Below are 23,690 nucleotides of genomic sequence, written 5' to 3'. Positions count from 1 at the left end.
ATCCAGAACAAGTGAACTGTGGTTTGGTTACAAAAATATACTGAAGGTTGCTCGGAATTTGACCAGGGCTGACAGAACGGGATCATGGACCCTGCACCTCCAGACTGTGACTGTCTCCCGATTTTTGCAGATGCTTGCCATTACAATTATTTGAAGTCAGCGTACCTTTATCTGCAGTCCATGAAAGAACATGATGTGAAACAACCAATTGTCCATGAAAAGTTTATGCAAGGAATGCATGTTGTTTGAAAGACAAATCAGTTCTGGGCTGACTTAGAGTCAGACTTAGTTATAGAGCAAACACTCATGAGATCACTTAAGAATGCAAGAGGTCTAATGCGTGGTGACAGAATATCGGAGGAGCAGCGGACTCTACGGGCTCTGTCACGGCCTGTTATTTCCCAGTACAATGAAGCCATGCAAGACTTCATCAGCCGACAGTACACCACAAGTGAACAGCTCAAAGAGTCATCTGAATCCCGGGTAAAGAGGGATTTAAACGATTTGAGTAAGCACATTTCAGTGAGGTGACGTCCCATATAAACATAATAACCGGAGTAGTTGCAAATGACGATGTAAATGTTCGTCAGTATATGGTAGGCAAGGAAATCTTGAACAAAATGCATGGGAAAAAGGTATTTACCTATGTTTTTAAACGGAAGTACTCTGTAAAAACACTGGAAAGTGCTTCAGCAGTAAAAGTATCTGGAGATCGTTCCATTGGTCCAGCCATACTGTTTCAGAGACTACTCATAGTGGCACAGTCAGAAGTGTCTCTAGAGCATACCATGGAATATGAACTATGTTCTTTTCCCTCAACCGTGTATAAATCAAAAGATACCCAACGAAAGGCTGACAAGCCATCGCTTGCTGACGCAGTTTATAGTCTTGACACACGAGATGTTGACAGCAATGTCAGTGATATCCCAGTTACAGAGCACTGTGTCCTTGATGGTGGATCTCTTTGGTATCGGCTGAGCTTAAAGAATGGTGACACCTATGGGTCCACCGCAGTTAATTATGGAACATTCACATTATGGCAAGGCAACAGTTGTATTTGATGGCTTGAGTGGAAAACCTTCCATAAACGACAATACCCACAAAAGAAGAGGAAACAACAGACCAGAGGTGAATTTTAAGTCATCTTCTATTGTCGTGGGAAAGAAGGAGGAGTTCCTAGCAAAGACAGCAACAAACAAGGTATGGTTGATCTTACTGCTGAAAAGCTGGGAGAAAGAGAATGTGAAGAAATGAAATCAAAAGAAGATGCCGATGTGAATATCGCAAAGGCAGCTGTCAGACAGTCACAGCAGAAATGTATTACTTTAATTGCAGAGGACACTGCCCTCCTTGTGCTGCTCCTCTGTTATGTGGAGTTGCATAATAAGAGTCTTTTCTTCTTATCAGATAAAATGAGCACCGAAAAAATAAAATTTTATGATATAATTTACTTGACAGGCATTTTGGGAGATGATGCTTGCATCCATCTGTTGTTTTGTACGCATATTCTGGTTGTGACAGCACATCTCGCATCCAGGGTATAGGAAAGAAATCTGTTTTCCAGTAACTGACGAAAACGAATGTGATCCTTCAAAACTGTGCCAGAGTTTTTAGTTCTGAGAGAAGAACAAAGGAAGAAGTGCAAAATGTGGGATGTGAAGCAATGGTTGAATTGTCTGGTGGGAGATCAGATATATCACTCCCTTCCTTGCGACATAATATTCATTCGAAAAGGGTATCCACGACAAAAACATTTGTTTCTCCAGAAAAACTGCCTTCAACCCTCTCTGCTTGTGAGTACCATTCACTTCGGACTTACTATCAAACAATGGTTTGGATGGGTAAGGATGATGGGATGGACCCAACTAAGTGGGGATGGAGGCTTGACGACAACTGCCTTGTACCTATTAAAATGCAAATGGATCCTGCACCTGAAAAATTACTAGTAATGATACACTGTAACTGCACGACGGGTTGTCAAACAGCACGGTGTAGCTGCAAGAGATATGGACTCCCGTGTACTGCCGCCTGTGAGGACTCCATTGATGATGGTGATGATGATGATGATGATGATCAGTCAAATAAGATCAATTAGGTATGATGTACTGTTCGTGGATCTCATTGGAAAGAACCAGATTCTCATTTACAAGTAATATATTATCAGGGTTCTAAATGACACGAAAAAAAAATCCCTTGCTCATCAGGTCCCAATAAAATGCTGATGGAGACACCCTACCAACTTGAAAACTTGTCTGTTTGATTTATTATGGCCACATATCTGTTGATAATACATTCATAGGGGTCCACAATGAAGCAGAGAAAAGTTTGTTGTACACTGAAATATAACATGGCAGCCATGCTGTATATATGCAAATTAACCACTGTCTCCACTGAGTGTCAACTTTTTGTATGGTGAAGAGTGTGATTTAATGAAGCAAAAAACATTAAAAAAAAAAAAATCGAGCAATTTGTTCAAGGTCCAGCCACATCTGGTCTCGACTACCATAAGAGTGAGAGAGTGGAAGAGTAGTGTCCATGAGAGTCAGAAAGAGGAAGAATATTGTTCATGAGAATGAGGGAAAGGAAGAGTAGTATTCATGACAGGAGAGAGAGAGAGAGAGAGAGAGAGAGAGAGAGAGAGAGAGCAATGTCAATGAGAATGAAAGAGAAGAAGAGTAGTGTCCAAGAGTGAAGAGTAAAGAAGCCTAGTCTTCATGAAAGCGTGAGAGAGGAAGAGAAATGTGCGAGTGAGTGACGGACGAAGAATAGTGTCCATGAGGGTGAGAGGTGGGGAGAGAAGACTCCATGAAAATGCGAGAAAGGATGAGTAGTGTCCTGGAGTGAGAAAGAAGAAGAATAGTTTAATAGTTAGAGAGGTGGAGGGGTAGATGTGTCCAATCAGTGAGAGAGTTATGTGAGTACAAAATAATGTTGGGGCGGTTCTGTCATGGCCATCCTTTCATAGGGGTCACCAGGAGGGAGGTAGGTGTCGCAAAATGGGTGACGATACTATAGTCGCGAGGCGCGACTCTGGAGTTGTTATTATTGTGCACTGTCATCCTACCATTCCAAAGTACGTCTGATTTCGTGTGTAATATGAGATGCATGTGATTTGTGTATACTATGATCGTGTAAAATAATATTCGTGTATAATATATTTGTGCATAATAATATGATTCGTGAATAATATGATACGAAATCGGACGCACTTTTGAATGATTGGTTGCCAGGGTACAGTAATGGCAACCTCAGAGTCGTGCGCCGTGACTATAATATCTTCAGAAAAAATATTATAAGCACGCTTCAGTTAAAAGACAGTCCGAATATAGATTATGGATTAGTTCAGGTAATACTAAATGAAGCTGATCCTTCAAAGGGACAGATGTCCACCTCCCATTACAGTTAATTCTCTTATGCTTCGCCACAGACCAGTACAATCAAGGAAGACTCCAGTGAAAAGAGAAATTGATTACGACCTTAAAGCTGCATTGGTCATCATTCATCCTCTGAAGTCAATACAAAAGGACAGTCAATCGGAAAGATGGATACACGGTGACTATGGAAGAGGCATACCTCTCTTAGTCAGCCTCTGTAGTGACCCTGTGAAACATTCCAGAATACCCCTTAGAAAGAACTGTGATGGATACATCTGTCGGCCAACACAAGTACACACTGTGATCTATGTGGTATCTTACTTTGTATGCCAGTAACCCCAAAGCCCTTTTATTGTCAGCCCCTTATTTCAGCACCGTCTCAGCGACCTACTCTGTATCCAGGTCACAATCTGCCCCTGATACTAGCCTGAGCATTTCTCCATCCACTCACACCCATCTACTGTACTCACACAACGTCCCTTCATCATGCCACTGTCTCCAACACTGCCCCAGTTACTCCATCCAGGTTTCGACACCTACTCTAATAAAGAATAATCTACTCCAAACTCTCATGTGATGATTGACATCCGTATGCATCAGTCTTCCGGTAGGCCACCAAAATGACACTCCATATGCCATATTGGCAGGGTCAACTGCTGGGAAGTATGAGTATCACTAGATTGCCTGGTTGGCTCACAGACAGACTTCCACATGCACTATGTACTCACCAAATCCCAGCCTCTGATACTGAAGGCCATGCAATTTTGAGGTGCGATGGTGTTGTGGCCTCGTGCTCATCTGGATGTGAAGCCAGTGTACTACAGGAAGCTGTTCACTCCAGCCTGGTACTTCCATTTATCTTTTACTGAGGCTCTGCTAAAAGATTGTTTGCATTATCAAAGTGAGGTTAATGAGGAGAGCTTGGTCGTGATATGGAAGACTGCATCACAGTGAAGGTATAGTGACATGATTCTGAGTTGTTTTTTGTGTTGATACTGAAGCAGGTAAGTGTAAGGGCCACATCATAGTCAGGGTAGGTGAACTCGTGTCTCTGGGAATGGCAGTTATGGAGGAATAAATGTCTAGTGGGGAATTACAAAGGATTTCGTTTGTCAGGAGGTTTTGAATCGCTATTGTGGCTGTGCAATATGGTTGTGCAGGAGGATGGATGATGATGAGGCATTCTGATGGGTTGGATAATCATTCTTTTTACCTCGCCCTGACGGAGTCGGACGAGGTATTGTGTTTGGTTGAGTTTGTTTGTTTGTTAGCAACATTACGGAAAAATGACTGAATGAAATTACATGAAAATTTCAGGACACGTGTACACTATTCCTCAAAGAAAGTTATTAAATTCTGGAAGTAATTGAATGACCCTGAAATGTCAAAATCGAGGTCACGGATTTTCTGGAGGCTATAACTTGAAAACGTTTAAAGATATTTACTATTAGGAATGTACAGGAACTCATAATAGAGGCTTTCATTTGGCACCAAGACCTTTGACCTTGAATGATCACCTTGAAAGGTCAAACTCAAGGTCACGGATATTCAGGGGGCTATAACTCGAAACTCGTTGAAGATAGAAATATTTACTGTAACCCATATATAGGAAGTCTCATATGGGCCTTCATTTGGCAGCATGGCCTTTGACCCTGGGTGACCTTGAAAGATCAAATGCAAGATCACGGATTTTTATAGGACATAACTTTAAAACATTTGTGCCATTTCCTTAAACTTAAACCATTAACTCCCCGGGTTCCTGTGTGAGAGCTTTTGCTGGAGGGGTATTAAATGTACTGCCAATCTACCTATCGGCTCATGGTCGCCAATCTCATAGGCCCCTACCCCGGGGTTCCCTCCTTTATTAACTTAGAAAATGACCAGTTCAATCCTATATTGAAGACGCTGGGCTCAGATCGGTAAATTGAACTCTGACACTAAATGGCAGAATGTATTAAACAGCAATAAAATAACTGCTGCCGAGAGAGGTTTGTTGTGCCTCGCACCTATTATTTTTTTTTTTTTATGTGGTGGGATATTATGTGCTTGTGATTTTTAGTAAGACAATACTGCCCTTACCAGCGGTTGCTGTATTATCTGTAGTCCACCACGTATGTTAACATCTCCAAACCAGCCTCTCACATGCAGTGTGAAAATGTCTGCTGCATGTAGTATCTCATTCTCTGTTGAACCTTCTTAGCAGCAATGACTTTAACTCTGTTCGTTGACTTTAGTATTTTTGTGTGTGTAAACAGCAGTCAGTTACACCAACGTCATTGATACCTTTTGGGCCAGTCACACCTGCACCATTAACGTTATAGCATCCACTGATGGCAGCACTATCATCATCGTCCTATAATGTTCCTCAGAGAGTGGATTTGGACTGGTTTCGTTCTCTCTCTCTCTCTCTCTCTCTCTCTCTCTCTTTGTATACACACACACACACACACAAGGAGATGTATGTTTGGCTTGCATTGTCACTCGATTCTAGCACAGCTGTGCCACTAGAAGTGTTGGCATTACAACAGCTACAACAAATACTACGACAGCCATTACTATTACAACTACAACTGCTACAACTATTACAACTACTACTACTACTATTACTACTACTACCACCTCTGCTACTACTAGTACTACTGCTACATAAAACCTAAAATAAGTATTGTAAGCAAAATAGTTATTTATGTACTGTCCATAATCGAAAATATTTTCCACTATAATGGAATTGTTTCCTGTGACTTAGACTTTTTCATAATAAATATACATGCATGACAAGTTTCAGTAAAAAATAAGGCACTGATTTCATCATGAAACAAACTTTCTGCTTCCAGTATTCACATAAACAGACACAAATGTGGCGTGAGGTACTGCGTTTCCTCCTCCATCCTCCCACTATAACAGATTTTTTTTCCTCTGATTTGTACTCTTTCATCATAACAAACAAATACACGAAAACTTTCAGTAAAAAATAAGGTGCTGATCTCATCAAGAAACAAACTTTCTGCTTCTATTATTGATGTAGATAGACACAGCGGTGGTGTAAGGCTTGACGCACTGCATTTCCTCCTCCTTCCTCCCTCCCTCCTCCACCTCCTCCCTTTCTCCACTCCCTACCTCCTCTTCCATCTCCTCATCCATGCCAATATCCCCCTTTCCAGAATCGTCAGTACCCTCTGAACCATTTCCATCACCGGAAATAGAAGATGAACATACAGGGGGAAATGATGGGTGCACAGTGGTGGACACACATCCTCCACCCTCCTAATGCAATGCATAAATATCGACACCCATTATGGCAGTCACTTTCCTAAGAGGAAGCCACTTTCTCCACTCACAATTGGTGATAATGTCATCTCGAGTTCTCTTCCTATCGCACTATCACGAAGGCCTTTTCTTTTCTGGCCTTCATTGGTGTTGTAGTTGGCTGTTGCAGGCTCTCAGCCGAAGATTCGGACACAAAGAAAATTTTTATGTAGGTTTATCCATTACAGAAGCAAGCAGGTAGCTGGAGCATGACTCAGATGCATGCAGGAGGGTTGCCAGTGGGTGTGTATGGTGGAAATAACCCACGGAATGTTCAAACAATGTTGCAAAACAATAGGCTACGTATACATGTCACCCGGACGTCCCCGGGTCGTCATGTATACATGTCACCCAGATGGGATGGGTTAATATACGTCCAGCTGAACGATTCCAACTTCACTGAGACATGCATTTAATATGCATGGGAGAGGCAGTGATCGAATCATTAGAGAATTAGCATGCAGTCCTAATGGACCCAAGTTCGAATCCTGGCTAAGGCAGGGAACAGTTCATGGACTTGAATATCATGAAATTAGGTTTACTGATCTACCAGAAGATTCACCGACATGCAAAAATATCCCGGCTGGGGCAAGGAACGGTTCAAGGACTTGAATATCATGAAATTAGACTTTTCTGATCATCCAGAAGATTCACAAACATGCAAAAATATCCCTGCTAGTACCAATACATCAAACTTTACTGACGTTTCAGAGGACACGCTGATGTGTAATAATACCCCAGCTAAAACCAATACACCAGTCCCGTTTGTAACAGGTTTAGTACATATTCATTATTGACAGTGGGTGTTAGAGCCAAAGTAGTTTCATTTTGAGGTGTATAGTAGGTGGGAGAATAGCTGGGCCTCAGAAAACATGCTGTGAAACCTATGGCCAGAAGTCGGACATATAAAAATATTGAATTTTGAAATTTAATGAAAGGATCATGCTTGGAGAGCCTGCAAACAACAATGTAAGAAATAGATATGCTAACACTTGTGGGTGTAGCAAGTATACTATGAGAATGAGATATGTATAGCAGAGGCAAATCTCATTTAACTTATTATATCTGATTCATGTAGGTGATGCCTTGTCATAAAGACTTTGTAGTTACTTGTAGAGAAGTATATTTTAGACTTGTGGTCGAGCGGCTTTTATATCTTGTAGTAGCTTCCCCACCAAATGTCATGTAGTGACAGGAGAGGTAAAGAATAGTATGGGACTATTTTTATTTGTCTTGGAAATATTAAACACGGAACAAGTATAAGTCCCGGGTAGCTACCTCCCTGTCTCGCTATCTCTCTCTCTCTCTGTTCTAAGGCTAATCTCCGTCTCGACCTCTCTCTAGGGACGCTTGTCTCCTTCTAAACTCTCTTTCCTAAAATCTGGTGTAGCAGGGGTGTGTCACGTGTGTTCCTCATGGTTACCAGATCTTTGTTCACGAGAGGACTGCTGACAGCTAACTGCATCATCTCCTTACTGGCCACTGTCGTCAGCTTTCCTCAGTGTTAAGAGTGTGTAAGCATGTTTAGCACTGCTCGATTCTCGCAGACACAACACCTTCTCATCATCTGACTCCCTGCTTATATCTGTCTCTCTATCTATCTATTTATCTATTTATATAATATGTAGTCTTTACCACACTGCTCGGTCGCGCGAAAATGGCGTACCATCGACATTTAATAGTCATAACATATCAATACATACTACATACACATTATAATGAACTTATAAGCTAATTAAGTGAAATACATAATATTGTAAAAGTAACATAATTGTATGAATATTGTATACATATATTATTCATAGTAAATAGTGATTATTCAGTAATAATACATTTTAAACAAGTTGTATACATATTTGAATAAATGCAATGGTTGTTGTATAACACTTTGTAAGACGTGCATGTACAACAGACGTACGCATATAATTGTGCAATGGTAATACTGCTAGGTTATACATTACATATTTGAGTTATCACTTTAGTAATGTCTAATATTTCACCTAACTTGTATGATGATACTGGTAATACAGAATTGTGCTATAATTGTATGACTTATAATATTGTACTAACATTGTGGTACTACATAATTGTAACATTTTATGAATTGTTACAAACTATTATGTTAATGCATAATTGTGTTGGCCTTATAATTGTAGTTACATTTTGTTAATGCAACTATTACATAAGTGTCTTGGCCTTATAATTGTAGTTAAAGTTACATAAAAGTTACATCTTGTTAATGCAACTGTTACATAATTGGCAAAGTGTAACATAATGCAATCGTTTGTCGTTACATAATTGTTACATATCGTTTGTAGGTACATAATTGTAGTTAAAGTTGCATAAAAGTTACATCTTGTTAATGCAACTGTTACAAAATTGGCAAAGTGTAACATAATGCAATCGTTTGTCGTTACATAATTGTAATAATTGCAGTCCTAACATATGCTGCGGTCGATGATAGTGATGATGTGTCATGCCACTTGTTTGTGGAGACACAATTTGCTTTTTTGTTTGTAGTTTATGTGGTATTTTGGCATATGTAGTAACATTTACACTTATTTTCATTTGTTTGTTATGTGATCTTACTTTATTTCTCTTTTTTCCTTCTCACTCTTCTTTCTTTCTTTCCTTTCCTTTTCTTTTTTTTTTTTGTATGTATTGATTTTCCATAGTTTGTTTCTCTCTGCTTGTGTACACTTTTTTCCATGTTGTTCATGGTTACATAATTACTGGCTAATTTCCTTGGGATACTTTTTCAAAGTTTAGTTTATATTGCACAGATACTATAAAATGATATTATATAGTCCCATATTTTGATATTTTATATAAAAAATATATACACTATATACAGTATTAACTATACACACTGACTTGTTGTTCACCTGTACCTATCGTGGGTAATATGTGTGTCAGCACTGTGTGGAAATCATTGTCTTCACGATTGTGTTGAAGATGTTCGCTCTTGCTAACGGCATTTGTGTTGGCCATTTTTTTTTTCTCTCTAGTTTACCTTGTAACCTAATTTATATGTTTCCACTAGGTAGCCTTAATTAATAAATGTTTAATACAGTTCTTTTAATCGCTCACTGAGTAACTGTGATGGTATATTTTCTTTATCACTTGTAGACGTACTAATGTATAGTTGTATATATGAAACACGTATTTTATGTAGGTATAAATGGTAACACTCGTTGGTATTAAATAAATGTTATAATAAATGAATGAATATATACTGTGGTGCAAGTATTTAATGATTGAATTATGAAGATAATTGAAGTAGGTATATGAATTTAAGTTGTAACTATACAACACGTTTTATATGTTTGTGCAGAAGCTTATTGTCTATCACTGTGTATTGTATGAATGAAGTAACCATGTAACTCACTAATTTTTACCGTGGTGGAAATGGTGTGAGTGGTGTTGCACGTGGTGATAGCGTTGTCCTTCGCGGGTTGATTGGCGCGCTGTCGTCTCAGCACATGGTGACGTCGGCTTCCCACACTGGTAGCTGTGGTGAGTGAATGAGTAGCGATGAGTAACTTGAGTGAAGACGAGTGAGTAAGATGAGTTGTGAGTTGTGTCTCACTCTTCGTTTGTTTGTTCCGTTTTTCTATGTCGATGTTTTCTCGGTCCTTTTCTCTAGTGATTTACTCGTTGTGGGATGAAGACTGCCGCTACTTGTAGGTGCGTGTAGAAGATTATACAGACGACGTAGAGTTGTTAATTGTAGTTGATTGTAGATGGCTGTAGTTCGCTGATTCGTCGTAGACTTGTAGACTATTTGCACTGTAGGCTGTATTTTGTAGGATTCAATGTAGAACTGAAGCTAATCTTGTAGTCTCGGTTGCTTTTGTAGAAATTTGCTTTTAATTCGGAGACGATGTCCGCAGATTTGCTGGTTTGTCGTTAAGCTACTTGCAAGGCGTCGAGTGATCTCTTGACCTCTGCATCAGCGTAATGATCTGGGAGACGGAGGGGGCTGGATGGAGAGAATACTGTCAGGAGCTAATGTTGTTGGTTGTTTTCAATCTTGATATTTTGTAGGAATTTAATGTTGATTCGTAGACGAGGTTTGTATACGTTCACTGCTACCAAATGTCATAAAGACTTTGTAGTTACTTGTAGAGAAGTATATTTTAGACTTGTGGTCGAGCGGCTTTTATATCTTGTAGTAGCTTCCCCACCAAATGTCATGTAGTGACAGGAGAAGTAAAGAATAGTATGGGACTATTTTTATTTGTCTTGGAAATATTAAACACGGAACGAGTATAAGTCCCGGGTAGCTACCTCTCTGTCTCGCTATCTCTCTCTCTCTCTGTTCTAAGGCTAATCTCCGTCTCGACCTCTCTCTAGGGTCGCTTGTCTCCTTCTAAACTCTCTTTCCTAAAATCTGGTGTAGCAGGGGTGTGTCACGTGTGTTCCTCATGGTTACCAGATCTTTGTTCACGAGAGGACTGCTGACAGCTAACTGTATCATCTCCTTACTGGCCGCTGTCGTCAGCTTTCCTCAGTGTTAAGAGTGTGTAAGCATGTTTAGCACTGCTCGATTCTCGCAGACACAACACCTTCTCATCATCTGACTCCTTGCTTCTATCTGTCTCTCTATCTATCTATTTATCTATCTATATAATATGTAGTCTTTACCACAGCCTTGTTGTCTGCTTATAACAAATAGGATATTTGGTAACTGGTTCAGAGTCTTTGAAGGTCAGTGAGTAACAAATGCTGGAAAATAATTTAGATATGAGCTAAGAGATGGTTGTTCAGGGAAAATCTCTTACAATGTGGTGCACTGCTACTTGGAGAGAAAATTGATAATGAGGAAGATCTAATGCATGCTAATGAGGTGATTGAAGAAAACGAAAAATGCATAAAGCAATTGGAGAAGACAGTGACTCAAAGAATTTAATTGGTTTGTGATGTGAAGGCCCCAGCAGGCAGTACTGAATACAGAAATTTAAATAGAAACTACTGTACCTGAACTGAAGGTAATGCCTTTCTTATTACTTGTGCATTATAATATAGTAAGTCATGAGTATTAATATTCATAAGTAAGGGAGGCAAAAGTGAATCTGTTAAGGAATGCATGTGGGTATTATAAACTAGGTAGAAAAAGAAAGCTTGAACGATATGTGAACTGATGTTTGGCTGAATTCTCTGGGTTTTTTGATGATAATACTTTTACTTTGTGCTTTGCTGTACATTTTTTTTTTTTGCCAACTTGCCTTCAGATTTACTATATGAAACTTGTGCGATTATGAATTGTCAACAAAATTTATCTATATACAAATATTTATTGACATTTCAGGAAGCCGACTACATCCCCTGTCCAATCGGTATTACATATGAAAGACATGAAAGTGCAGACTTCACTGCTGGCGGCATAATGACCAAGTACATAGTTTTTGGTGCCCGTGGTCATCCTGAGGTGGACCCATGGGGCTTCCTGCTGCCTCTTTCACCACTGGTGTGGGCAGCCGTGGTGACATCGCTGCTGGCAATGATCATTGTTATGCTGATCCTGCCTTCATGCCTTCCCACACACACATCACACACAGCCAGACGAGACACTAACATATTCATCTGCATTCGCGTTCTACTCCAGGAAGGTATTTAGGTGCTCTAATATATTTATGTATCCATTATGTCACAATGAATGGTTTTGTAAACTTTGGCCATTAGATTAGTGTGCATATTTATGCGATATGTGTTCCCTGACAGACGTGAGGAGAGAGACTGATTGGTGGTTGTGGGAGCAAGTGTTGCTGGGGGTGTGGATGTTGATGATTCTGGTGCTGACACAGAGTTACAATGGCAACCTCATGTCCCTCCTGGCCTTCAGGCACATCGACCATCCCTACCAGACCCTAAGAGACGTCCTGGATGACAGTGGTGTTGGAATAGTTCACGTTTCAGGCTCAGCAAATATCCCTTTTTATCGAGCAAGTACTGCCAGTACCCCTTTTTAATGGAAGTAGGGCGTAAGTGCCATAAGCAAAGCATACGTAACCTTTTTGTTCTGTTGGGTGAACTATAAATACCGTAAGGTATCTGTCCGTGGGCCAGGCCTTCCTGGTTATGACACCAAAATTGTTATATGAATGGGCTACTTGATAATCTATCAATTTCTTTATGGACAGGAATTAAGAATATTTAAATGTGTTTTAGTTGGATCACATAATTTAAGAAAGAAGTATTTTATTCTATACAGGATATAATAAACTGCCACTATAAAACACAAACAAAATGTGAAGTTGTTTATAACTCAGGGACTTTTATCTGTAAAAATATTACAAAATGCTGTATTAATGAGGAGAGTGTTTTGTTGTTGTTGTTGTTGTTGTTGTTGTTGTTGTTGTTATAATTGTTACAACCTGTGAACTTTCAGACTGTGAAGACAGGAATATTTCGAGAGTTTGGTGATCTGCTGGACACTGAGCGAATGAAATGGATCACATACTCCACCTTATGGCACAGTATTGACACAGTGGCCAGAGCTGGAACTCACGTCGTATTCGATATTGATTTCAATTTTTGGAACATGATGGCCACAGACTTCTCTAACAAAGGTTATTGCATATCAGCAATTCACATAAGTTTGATTGCATAATCAGTTTGGAGGTTGTGCCATATGTATCATAAAAATTAGCTTGACGTGAAACCAGTAACAGAATCGCTTGGATGATTCCTTCTTGAGAAAAAATATAGTAAAGAGTAAATGAAAAATTAAATCAAAATTTTCCTCGTTACGTCAGACTATTTTGAAGTATTTGAGTGTTTCCTGCCTATAACTGAGATAAAGTTTATATAATCTGAGACAAACAACACCTCAGCCTAAGTAAAAGACAAAAAATCTTGACAATTTAAATCCTTCTCATAATCTTCTTCACTGACCTGTAAGAATAGAATAACACTAGAATATGATGACTGTCATGAAAAAGTGCAATGAAGAAGATGTAGCCTACTATAGAGTCGTAGCATTATCTTTTTCTACTTCCAGCAACGTGAAATATGCAGCAAAAATACTAAAATTCTGTCAAGATAAGGTGAAAGAACTATGGGAAGAATTACATTTAAAACTGAATAGGTTAATTCTATCACTCCCCAAACAGGCAGATGCGACTTCTACATGGGCCAAAGCAGCTACCTTCCACTTTTAGCGTCATCCATTGTCCAGAAGAACAGTCCTCTCCTCCCTGGTTTGAATAAGGGGTAAGTGTGAGGAACATGCTTTTTTTTTTTTTTTTTTTTTTTTTTTTAAGGGAATCTTGGAAAGGGTGGCCATAAACGAATCACTTGCATATCACCTTGTTTCCCTCCATCAGGCCACCCTGACTCCTGCCCCCCCCCCTTCTCTCATATGCATCTCCATCCCATCCGTTCATCTCATCCTCAGCCTTCCCCTCCCCATTTGGCCTTCACCTCACTTACACTCTTCTATTCAGTCTTCCATTTTCCGTCCTCCCCATATGGCCACATCATCTCAGAGTATTTCTCTTAAATCTTTCAATCACATCCACATCATCACATAATTATACTGATAATAAATGTATTCGTGGCACAGCATGTTAACGCTGGGTGAATCCGGGCTGCTAAACAAGTGGCTGTATCACACCCTACCCAACACCACCTCCTGCATCAACTCGCCAAAAATCATCACCGTCACCACTGTCCTCTCCATCACTAACTTATGGGTATGTAACTCTCTCTCTCTCTCTCTCTCTCTCTCTCTCTCTCTCTCTCTCTCTCACTGAGGATGTCAAAGAATACTGAAGAATCATCATTTACAAAAGAAAAGCATATTTAATATATTGACCTACTGATAAGCACGATGACAGTACCAAACATAATAAGTTACAGCTGCAGTGTAACAAAATTATCCGAAAAATCAAGCGAGAATATAAGGTATTTTTCATGAAGCAAAGTCAAATCCTACGAGATTGTTTCATTATATAAGCAGTAAGAAAATGTAAAGTATATAGTACAGGTCCTCTTTTAAACCAGGAAGGTGGTCTCGTCCATGCTAACCACACAACAGCAACAGTACTGAACTACTTTCACAGTATTTTTAAAAAGTAGTTAGGGAACAGGCTGTACCACCAACCGATCAGGGCTTTACTCCCCCAGGTGGATGGGATTGCTGGTGATAGAGAGAATTGAAGCTCTCGTTTCACTCACTCTCAGGATACCCTGACCATTCCCCCTTCGTTTCCTTTTTTCAGTGTCACACTAACATGGGGAGTAGGCCAGCATACTCTCCCAAACACCTTCCTCTAACTATCTTATGCACTACTCTACATGTGCTTTACATACCACACAACGTACCCTACTACGTCACAGGGGTTGGCACCATCAAGGGCATGGGGTCAGAAAACATTGCCCCCGCTGCTTAGTGGTGGACTTGCTGGCAGGCATGGTGTGGGCTCTATCAGTGCAGTTTTGGGACAGTGATGGGATGGGGCTTGCATCTGACCCAGAGGGTACATGGCACTGTGGTTCCCAGACTGCCATTTCGATTCTGTAGAGAGAGGCCTGACCCTGGGAGTAGTGCCTCAGAAGGGTGCTCTATCATTGAATGTATAATGGTGGGGCGGTTTCAGTGCTAAGGAATGCTTGGAGGATATCCCAGTAGCTATCCTGGCAAGATGCCCCAAGGCCACTGCCACAGCCATTGGTGGGCTATGGGTCCCTTATCCCTTGCCTGGACTTGGGACTGTGTGGGCAGGTGGGGCCATTGGTTCATCTCCTCTTTTATTGATCCGACATGACAAATACGAATATCAAGAAGCAAAAGCAAGGCTATGGAAACCAAATTACTTAAGGGGTTCAGGGTGAAGGACTGTAGATATCAATTATTTTAGCAGGGAAGTGCAGGCTGATACAGTGGTGTGGGTGTGCTGGTAAAAAAGAAAAATGGGTAATATGTATCATGAATGTAATAAGATTAAACTAGAGAAACCCCCAAGAGGAAAATCACACCAGCTGCGAGCCGATACATAGCTAGCGCAGCTCGGAGTATGACCCCGACCTTGACATACTTTCACCAGTTTCGAACTCGTAGTAGATTATCATCCCTATTATGCACCTGTAAAATTCTGTTATATCTTGAGCATTTTTTTTTTATTCAAGAATGAAGGAACCAAAGGCCAGGAGCCCGCAAACCGTTCCTTCCAAGAAAAAAACAAACAATACAAAAGAGAGCCAAATTCATGATCGTTCATTTCGAGATGCCTGGACACACTGCATTTGAAAGACTGGAGATCATAGGAAGTAGGAAATACAGACAGAGGAGACTGGAACAGTTCCAGAGTTGACCTGTTGCATAAATGTAGGACTGGGATCAACGGTTAACTCTTGCAGAAGTAATGGTGCTATCAGACACACAGAACTTGACCTACTTTCACCAATTTTGAACTCGTTGGAAATTTTCATTCCTACTACACACCTGCAAATCTTTGTGATGATATCTTGAGCAGCTGCGAAGTTATCGTGGGAACAGACACACAGAGCTTGACCTACTTTCACCATTTTCGAACTCGTGATCGATTTTTCCCCTACTACACATATGTAAAGTTTTGTGATGATATCTTGAGCAGTTCCAAAGTCATCGTGCTAACAGACAAGCAGACACACAGACAAATTGAAAACAATACCAGCCTCACTCTTGTGGCTGGTAATGAAGGGATTAAAGAAGTGAAAATATTGTTTGGTACACTCATTGATTTCAGCTATATTGGTGTATGCTCCACAGGTTGGCCTTGATGGTGGAAAAAAAAAATAAAGATTCTGGGATGACGATGTACAGTATATATTTTGTGTCATGGGGAATAATGAGATTGTAGTTTTGGGTGGGAATTTAAATGGTTATGTCGTTGGAGTAACTCAAGGATATTGAGGGGTGCATTGAGGATGCACAGATGGTACACGGAATGCAGATGGAGAAAGAATACTCGAATCTGAGGAGGTAATGAACATGCTTGTGTGCAACATGCATTTTTTGAAAAGAGAGAGTAGGCTGATTACATATGAGTCTGGTGGTAATAGCAGCCAGACTGACAACATTCAGGTTAGGAGGGCTAATAGGAGATTGTGGAAGGATGTTAAAGTTATAAGGTGTGAAGAACGTGTGCAGTATCATATATCGCTGGTATGTAACATGGTGCTGAAGAAGCGAGTGGTGAAGAAGAGGACCTGTGCACCGAGAAGGAAGCTATCGTAATTAAAATCCTAATCAGTAAGTGATGCCTTCTATAGTGAGAAAAGTAGAATAGTGGCTGAATAGGAAAAAAATGTTAATGACTAGTACAGAGCTCTCAAGAACAATCTCTTGAGAGTTACTGATTCATTGTGTGGATGGAAAAGGGGCTCTCTACGACATGAGGTAAGATGGTGATGGGATGAGAATGTAGAAGCTGCAAATATGAAGAAAAGAAGGCTTTTTCAGGAATGGAAAGGGAACAGTATCAGAGAGGAATACTTGGCTGCCAAGAGTTTAGCCAGAAAGGAGGTATACAGGGCAAAATCTGAGTCACAGAAACTTTTACTGGATAACGTAAATAACGCCAAAAGCAAGAATGTCGCATTTAGTGTGACAAATCAAATGAAGAAGGAAAGCATGGGTACTATAGGTGAGCAGTGTGCGAATAAAGATAAAGGAAAGATAAGGTAGTGGCGGACAGTGAGGATGTAAAAAATGCTTGGAGAGAGTGTTTTAACCGGCTGCTGAATGAAGAGCTTGACTGGAACAAGGAAGGTTTGGAGTCAGGGGATCTAATTTTTGACCCTTGGCCTTTGATTGATGCTGCTATTATAAGGAAGGCAATAGACAGGAAGCAGTTTGGGAAGTTAACGGGTGTGTTTGGGCTGACTGCTGAAATGCTGAAGGCCTCAGGAGATGTAGGAGTGGGTGTAGTTACTGATTTGATAAATTTTAAGTTATGAGTGTGTTGTCCCAGATGACTGGCTGAAGAGTGTGATCGTATAATTATATTAGGGGAAGGGTGATGCCCTGGAATGAGGAAATTAAAGAGGCATAAAACCTTTGGACCATATAATGAATGTAATGGGGAAAGTCCTAGATGATATGATTTGTTTTGTAATAACAGAACAGATGAAGGAAAAACAAATGAAAAAAATTAAAAAGATCCATACACCATATTACTAGTGTCATCCATACAAAATCGATAACAATTGGACTTGAATAGCTGTTGGTTGAATTTTTGGTGGTAACAACTCTTGGGAAGCGAGTTCCAAAGAGATACAGTTCGGGGAATAAAATATTTCTGATAAGTGGAAGTTCTGAAATATGTCAGTGTTACATTCCAGTCATTGATGACATTTCAGTCACTGATGTGATGGCAGGCAAAGGGACCACTGATGCCATACTGATTGTCTAAGCTTCAGGAAAAATATATAGCATAGAACAGTGAGTTGTACTTTTTTTTTTTTTTTTTGATGATTTGCAAAAAAAAAAACTTTGACAGAGCTCATAGGAAGGTGGTGAAGTAAGCAGTGAGAAAGCTTGGGATCGAGGAATGGCTGGTTAGAGTGGATATGGCTATGTATATGATTGCTCGTACACAGGTGAGAGTAAATGGAGATTAGAGTGATGAGTTTTCGGTGAATGTTGGCATATGTTAAAGGTCAGTCTTGAGCCCCTTATTGTTTCTCATGGTGCATGAAGATTTCTCATGTGACTTCAGAAATGGACTTCCATGCGAGATGTTGTATGCTGATGGCTTTGATGCTGACTCCAGAGAATGAAAGGGAGACAAAGGAAAAATTTAGGAAATAGAGAGACAAAATGGAGCACGAGGGTTTGAGAGTAAATGGAGATAAAGCAAAAGTGATGATATATAGGGCTGGTGGCTGCACTGTCAAAGGAGGGGGAATGTTGCCACAAGGGTGAGAGAAGTAACTCCATCTTGTGTAGTGTTTGAGATTAGTGGATGCATAACTGATGTAGCGGTATTGGTGGAAGGTTGTGAAATAACGCTGACTTCATGTGTGAGGTGTGTCGGAGAGACCATGTAGAGATTGGCAGGCATGAAAGGATTGATTTTGCTTTACAATCACTTGAGTTGTGGAATAGTTTTGTTACTTGAGGGACATGTTATGAGCTAGAGGTGGAGCTGGAGTAGGGTAAGGAGTGGTTAGATGAAGTTCAAGGAATTATTGCCTCTCCAAACATGAAAGGACTCTTCCTCGGTGTTAAGGGATCCTTGTATGCGGTATGTGCAAGGAATGTAGTGCTTTATGGTAGTGAGACCTGAACAGTAAAGGAAAAGGATAGTCCTAGGCTCAAAAGTCCTGAAAGGACAATTATTAGATGAATATGTTGTGTGTTCTTGAATGCAAGGTCTGGGGGGGGGGGGGCAAGGATTGCGACTGAACAACTGAGAGGAAATATGGAACCTAAATGTATTGGAGTTGTGATGAGGAGCGGTAGACTGGGATGGTTTAGGCATGTTGATAGGATGGAGGATGACAGATTTAGGCAAAGATGACAAGTGTGAACGTCGTTGGTAGGGTTGTAGGAGGAAGACCAAAAAAGACCTGGGACGGGGTCATAGTGTGACCTCAGAGATAAGGAGCTGAACAGAGAGGCTGCCAGAGATCGAGCAGCGTGGAGAGCCACCATTAGGTGACCAAGCCCACAGCATACAAGCAGGACGAAACTGTTATATACGATGCAGTTAAACGATATGATTCTTATAGATTCTTATCCCACAATCAATTTTCTTCAGACTATCATAACTTACCAAAAAATGAAACAGCAGGACGTAATATTTCAAATTATATTAAGTAAATCGACCCAAGTAAATCAATTTGGTCCAGACCAAACATCTTGTGTGTTCCGCCGATGCTTAAAATAGTTAATTTTTCCTATAAATATATTTGAAAATCTGAATGTTGAGTACGAACTCAACGGAAGCTCGCTAATATATCACCTGTCGCCAATACGGCAGTAAAAACGTTCAAGAAATTACCTCTGAATTGGACTAACGACAGTACTACGCAAAATTATGAGAAACATTGATTAGAGATGATTTCATCTTCTTCCTTAACAAGTATAGTATTACTGAAAGGTAGACAGCACGGACTCCGTAATAAGATATCATACGTTACAAATCAGCTAATTAAATATATATATATATATATATATATATATATATATATATATATATATATATATATCTAGATATATATTGTTACGGAACAGAGAGAGATAATGAACACTTCAAGTGAGAAGACTAAAATCACTACTGTCCCGCAAAGTTCCAGGTTCAAAACAAAAGACTTAGGTAAAATTAGAAGTTAAAGTTTAATGCACAAACTAACAACTAAACATTCAGGACTCATAAGGATAATGTAATGGCAAAACAGGTTACATATATGGTTAACTGCAATAGCCTCTATTAACATGAATTTAGCAAGAGCAAATTTATCTAAGTCAGCCCTGATAAATGAGAAAACCGGATAATGCTCAGTTAAAGCATGATATATTATTACAGATACAAAATATTATTAATATTGGCTGACATTAAAAACTCTACATGAATCACAAAAACCTTACCAGGCCTACGAATTAACGCATTAGGCCATACAGTACAAGAAAAATGGTAACAACACTTATACTCAAATTATACAGCAGCTAGATGGCTGGAGACTTCCTGAGCACTCACAAAAATAATACACTATACAGGGGAGGACTGAGATGTGAACAAAATGAGGAGTAGATATAAGTGGCAATTAATGCAGAGATTGAGCTCATTATATAGGGGCCGGCAGAGCTTGATACAACTTGTAAGAAGGACGTGCAAATGAAGCCATAGGGGACTAAGAGTTGACAATCCTGCTCTGAACAACAGAAAGAACGACTTATCTACTATAAGGGGGAGAAGGGAGGAGTGAGGTAGAACATGCAAGCCTGGTCACTATGGAAGCCACGAGGCGAATCGTGATCAAACATGCAACATATTGTACGTTAGAATTATACAAAGGATGATGAAATCATAGGCTATGTAACACCTCCCCACAAAGAAAAAGAAATTTACAAAGGAAATTTCTTATTACTCTAAAACAATCTGTCTAAAGTCTAGATAAGCAATCTGCAATAACATTTTCTTTCCCCTTGACATGTTGTATATCTAATGAATACTCCTGAAGAAGTAGACTCCATCTTGTCAATCTCTGATTTTTATCTTTAAACTTACTAAGGAATTTCAGTGGGTTATGATCGGTATAAATGACTATGGGGTCAAAACAAGAACACAAATAAAATGAAAAATGCTGTAAACCCAAAATCAAGGCCAAAAGCTCTTTCTCAATAGTTGAGTATTTCTTTTGAGTTGGACTGAACTTCTTACTGTAATAAGATACAGGGTGTTCAATACCCTGATCATCCTCTTGCAGCAAAACAGCCCCAGCTCCTGTATCACTTGCGTCAACAGCCATCTTAAAAGGCTTAGTAAAATTTGGAGTAACAAGCACTGGCTGACTTAATAGGATAGCTTTAAGTTTACTGAAAGAGGATTCACAGTTATCGGTCCAGACAAATTTAACTCCCTTTTTCAGTAGGTCTGTAAGTGGTGATACAAGAATTGAAAAGTTAAGAACAAATCTCCTGTAATAACCTACCATTCCCAAAAATCTTTGTAGCTCTTTCCTACTTTTAGGTCTGGGAAGATCACTTATAACCTGAACCTTAGCTGCTGGTGGTGCAACGTGTCCATCACCAGTTACGTACCCAAGGTACTGAACTTTAGCTTGACCAAACTCACACTTTGATAAATTAGCTACAAGATTAGCCTGAACCAAACGCTCAAGAAATTTACTAACATGGCATAAGTGATCTTTCCAGTTGTCACTGAAGATTAATACATCATCAATATAAACAACACACCCTGCCAAACCCTCTGTTACAACATTCATGAGCTTCTGAAAAGTAGCTGGTGCATTCTTCATACCATATGGCATTACAGAACATGCAAAAGTCTTTCCTAGTGTTACAAAACATGAGATTTCCTTAGCACGTTCAGTCATAGGTACTTGCCAGTATCCCTTTAACAAATCAATTTACTTATGTACCTAGCCTTTCGGATCTTGTCTATGCAATCTTCTACACGAGGGAGAGGGTAAGTGTCTGTTTTAGTTATCTGATTAACACGTCTGTAGTCGATGCAAAGCCGCTGTGACCCACCTGGCTTAGGGACTAGAGTGACAGGAGAACTTCACTAGCTCTGACAGGGCTCAATCATCTTGTGGTCCAACAGGTAGCCAAGCTCCTTCTGGATGAGAGGAACTTTCACTGGGTTCACACGGTAAGGAGGCAGTTTCATTGGCTTTGCGTCTCTAACATCGACATCATGCATCAAAACAGTGGTTCTTCCTGGAGTGGCACGGAACACTTGCGGGTACTCCTGCAGTAATGCCGAATACTCCTGCCTTTCCTCGGGAGCTAGATGAGAAAGCTTAGTCTGGAGATCATTCATGATATCAGGATTCTTCCCCAAACTATCACTCAGGCTCATACTGCATGGGAGAGCTTCACTTGCAGACTCGGGTGGAACAGCTACAGTGCAGACTGGGTTATTTTCGTCCCGCCTGTGATATAACTTTAGCATGTTGATGTGACAAAGTTGCTTGTTCTTTCTACGATCTGGTGTGGCGATGACATAGTTGACATCACTGAGTTTCTTCTCCACGAAATAAGGACCAGTAAACTTGGCTTGAAGAGGTTGCCCATGCACCCGTAGCAGAATCAAAACCTTGTCTCCTGGCTTAAAGTGGCGTAACCTGGACTTCTTATCATACCAAGTCTTCATCTTCTCCTGAGCAGCTCCTAAATTCTCTCTCGCCAGCTGTAAAGCAGTGGACAGTCGTTCTTTGAACTTCATCACATACTCCAGCAGGTTGACGCCATCTTCCTCCGACAGCCAGCATTCCTTGAGTAGCTTAAGGGGTCCTCTTACTTCATGGCCAAACAGTAGTTCAAAGGGTGAGAAGCCCAGTAATTCATTTGGAGATTCTCTTGTGGCAAATACAACGAATGGAAGACCTTTATCCCAGTCTTTCTGATGTTCCAAACAGTATTTCCTGAGCATCGATTTGAGTATTTGATGATATCTCTCCAACGCTCCTTGGGTCTGGAGATGGTAAGCTGAAGACGTGATCTGGGTGATGCCCAACTCTTTCAGAGACTGCTTGAAAACATTTGACATGAAATTACTTCCCCGGTCTGACTGTACCTCCTTGGGCAGACCAAACTTGGTGAAGAACCCTAGCATTTCCTTAACCACGTTCTTTGCTGAGATATTTCTAAGTGGAATGGCTTCAGGATAACGAGTAGTCATATCAATCAGGGTCAACACATAAGAAAATCCTGAAGAAGTCTTAGGAAGAGGGCCCACAATATCCACCAACACACGGGTGAATGGCGACTCAAAAGGAGGAATGGGAACTAGAGGTGCAACCTTTTCGGTCTGATTACACTTCCCCACAACTTGACAGGTGTGACAAGACTTACAATACCAGGAAACATCTCTGAAGATACCTGGCCAGTAGAAGTTTTTCAAAATGCATGCCACAGTCTTCCTCACTCCAAGGTGTCCTGCCAAACTGAAATCATGGGCCACTCTAATGATATCCTGCCTACAAACACGAGGGATGACAACCTGATGTACAACCTCCCATTCACAGTCGGCTGATGCTGTTGGGGGTCTCCACTTTCTCATAAGTACTCCTGACTTTATATAATAACAAGTAGAAGCACTAGCTGACTCTTCCTCACTGCCAGCAGAGTTAGCTAGACCTTTCAACTCAGGGTCAGCAACCTGCAACTCAACCAACTCTTGATGAGACAAATTATCAACACCACAGGGTACTGCCTCATCTGGTGAGTGGTCCAAATTAGCAAGAAAAGTGTCAGCTAGTATAACAACATCATCATCACTATCCTCTAAGTCACCAGTAACTTTAGACTTAGCCCTAGTGACAGCACATGCA

The 23,690-nt window shown here is 40.3% G+C and overlaps 1 protein-coding gene across 1 annotated transcript in view; it reads left to right on the top strand.

The window, feature by feature from the left end:
- Positions 1-336: 336 nt before the first annotated feature.
- The window catches only part of LOC145407087 (uncharacterized), a 27,855-nt gene continuing 4,501 nt past the window's right edge, over positions 337-23,690 (top strand). Inside the window, exons 1-7 of the mRNA XM_080278113.1 lie at positions 337-483; positions 744-1,013; positions 11,992-12,292; positions 12,405-12,577; positions 13,072-13,252; positions 13,796-13,895; positions 14,248-14,377. Of these exons, the coding sequence (XP_080134239.1) occupies positions 337-483; positions 744-1,013; positions 11,992-12,292; positions 12,405-12,577; positions 13,072-13,252; positions 13,796-13,895; positions 14,248-14,377 (1,302 nt within the window). The remainder of the gene's footprint in view (positions 484-743; positions 1,014-11,991; positions 12,293-12,404; positions 12,578-13,071; positions 13,253-13,795; positions 13,896-14,247; positions 14,378-23,690) is intronic.

The sequence above is a fragment of the Coenobita brevimanus genome, chromosome 8, assembly GCF_032717465.1.
Source record: "Coenobita brevimanus isolate Jiangsu-jjx chromosome 8, ASM3271746v2, whole genome shotgun sequence".
Lineage (NCBI taxonomy): Eukaryota > Metazoa > Arthropoda > Malacostraca > Decapoda > Coenobitidae > Coenobita > Coenobita brevimanus.
Note: the sequence above shows the minus strand (reverse complement) of the source record. Positions and strands in the feature narration are given on the sequence as shown.